The sequence below is a fragment of the Postia placenta genome (assembly GCF_002117355.1).
Source record: "Postia placenta MAD-698-R-SB12 unplaced genomic scaffold POSPLAscaffold_7, whole genome shotgun sequence".
NCBI classification, from domain to species: domain Eukaryota; kingdom Fungi; phylum Basidiomycota; class Agaricomycetes; order Polyporales; family Adustoporiaceae; genus Rhodonia; species Rhodonia placenta.
Genome location: NW_020169838.1, coordinates 1 through 1,479, shown reverse-complemented (window position 1 = coordinate 1,479; position 1,479 = coordinate 1). Strand labels below are relative to the sequence as shown.

Below are 1,479 nucleotides of genomic sequence, written 5' to 3'. Positions count from 1 at the left end.
AAGAGGTGCAAGAAAGAGGGCAAGAAAAGGCCTAGGGGCCGCGCATGTACGTCCCGGACGCATAATGCCAGACTATGGATGGAAAGAGTCGGAGGCGGCTTTCTAACAAGTGTCGTTCGTGAGGGCATGCTTCCCGGACGCACACATTCTGCACTGGCCACTACTCTCAACTTACATGAGCCTTGCCCGTGAGGTTGTGCTTCCTGGACGCACGCATTCTGCACCGGCCACAACTTTTGACTTACATGAGCCTTGCTCGTGGGGGTGTGCTTCCCGGACGCACACATGGTGCACTGACCATGGGGGCACGTATAGATGTACTCTCACAAGGAATGGGCCAACGCTGTACCTGTGAGTCACACTGGAGCATGGATAGTACAGTACAATACATAGCTGTTTAATAGTTTTACACCATGGCACTAAAGTCCGAAGTGGGTCACAGAAGTAAAACGAATCAAACAAATGCGATGCGGGTAATGACAAACCATGTTGGCGGCACTGCAGACTTAGCCATGGAGGCGGTCGCAGAAGTAGATATAATGGCCCGAGCAAGGGGGGCAACTGGAGGTGGTGATGGTGCATGCGAAGAATGGGTGACAAATCGCCCGCAAAGATTGATAGTTTCCAGCACATGCTAGTATGGAAGGGTGGTTTTGCACCCTAGGGGCCTGACCGGCTTGACGAGCAGCCAAATTGCTGGTATTGGTTGTGTTGTGCAGGACACCGTGGATGCTTAGGGTTAGGCGGTTTAGTGTCGACCTGCCTTGCTGAAGGCTTGAGTGGCTGACTCGGATGACTTGGGTGGAATGCCGTCCACCCCCAAGTTTTGCCCGTATTTATGGGCTCTTCAGATCCGCTTGGTCAGCTGGTTCGGACGTCGCGAGGGACGAGCGACCGGGGCGCAGTAGGACGCCTGAGTAAGCAAGGACTCGACTGAGAAAGAACTTGCCATAGAGACTTGTAGAATGAAACGCCCTCATTGGAGGGACGTTATGCTGATTGCTAAGCGGCCCGGCATAGGCCCGTGTTTGTAAGCGATATCAGCAAAGATGACTCAACCTGTTAGTAACAGAGTTTAAAGAAGCTTGGCCACCTTCCGCGAACAGACCGAAGTCCGCCCGAGAAGCATACCATGCGGACATCCCGAAGGCACCGTCCGTTTCCACTTCTATCAAACCTTCGAGATTAATCCGAACTTCTTGCGAAAGAAGACTTCTATGATCCGTGATCGGATCAAAGAACTCGGACCCGTCTAGACCGTGTCAGGTGACCATGACGTCATATCACGAGATCTACTACGTCATGACCATAAGCTAGGGTTAGGGTCTGTTAGGTTAGGTTAGGTTAGGTTAGGTTAGGTTAGGTTAGGTTAGGTTAGGTTAGGTTAGGTTAGGTTAGGTTAGGTTAGGTTAGGTTAGGTTAGGTTAGGTTAGGTTAGGTTAGGTTAGGTTAGGTTAGGTTAGGTTAGGTTAGGTTAGG

The 1,479-nt window shown here is 51.3% G+C and overlaps 1 protein-coding gene across 1 annotated transcript in view; it reads right to left on the bottom strand.

The window, feature by feature from the left end:
• POSPLADRAFT_1111611 (hypothetical protein) overlaps positions 1-351 on the bottom strand; it is a gene marked incomplete at both ends in the record, with an annotated part of 1,343 nt that extends 992 nt beyond the window's left edge. Inside the window, 2 exons of the mRNA XM_024483380.1 lie at positions 155-269; positions 295-351. Of these exons, the coding sequence (XP_024338709.1) occupies positions 155-269; positions 295-351 (172 nt within the window). The remainder of the gene's footprint in view (positions 1-154; positions 270-294) is intronic.
• Positions 352-1,479: the final 1,128 nt, after the last annotated feature.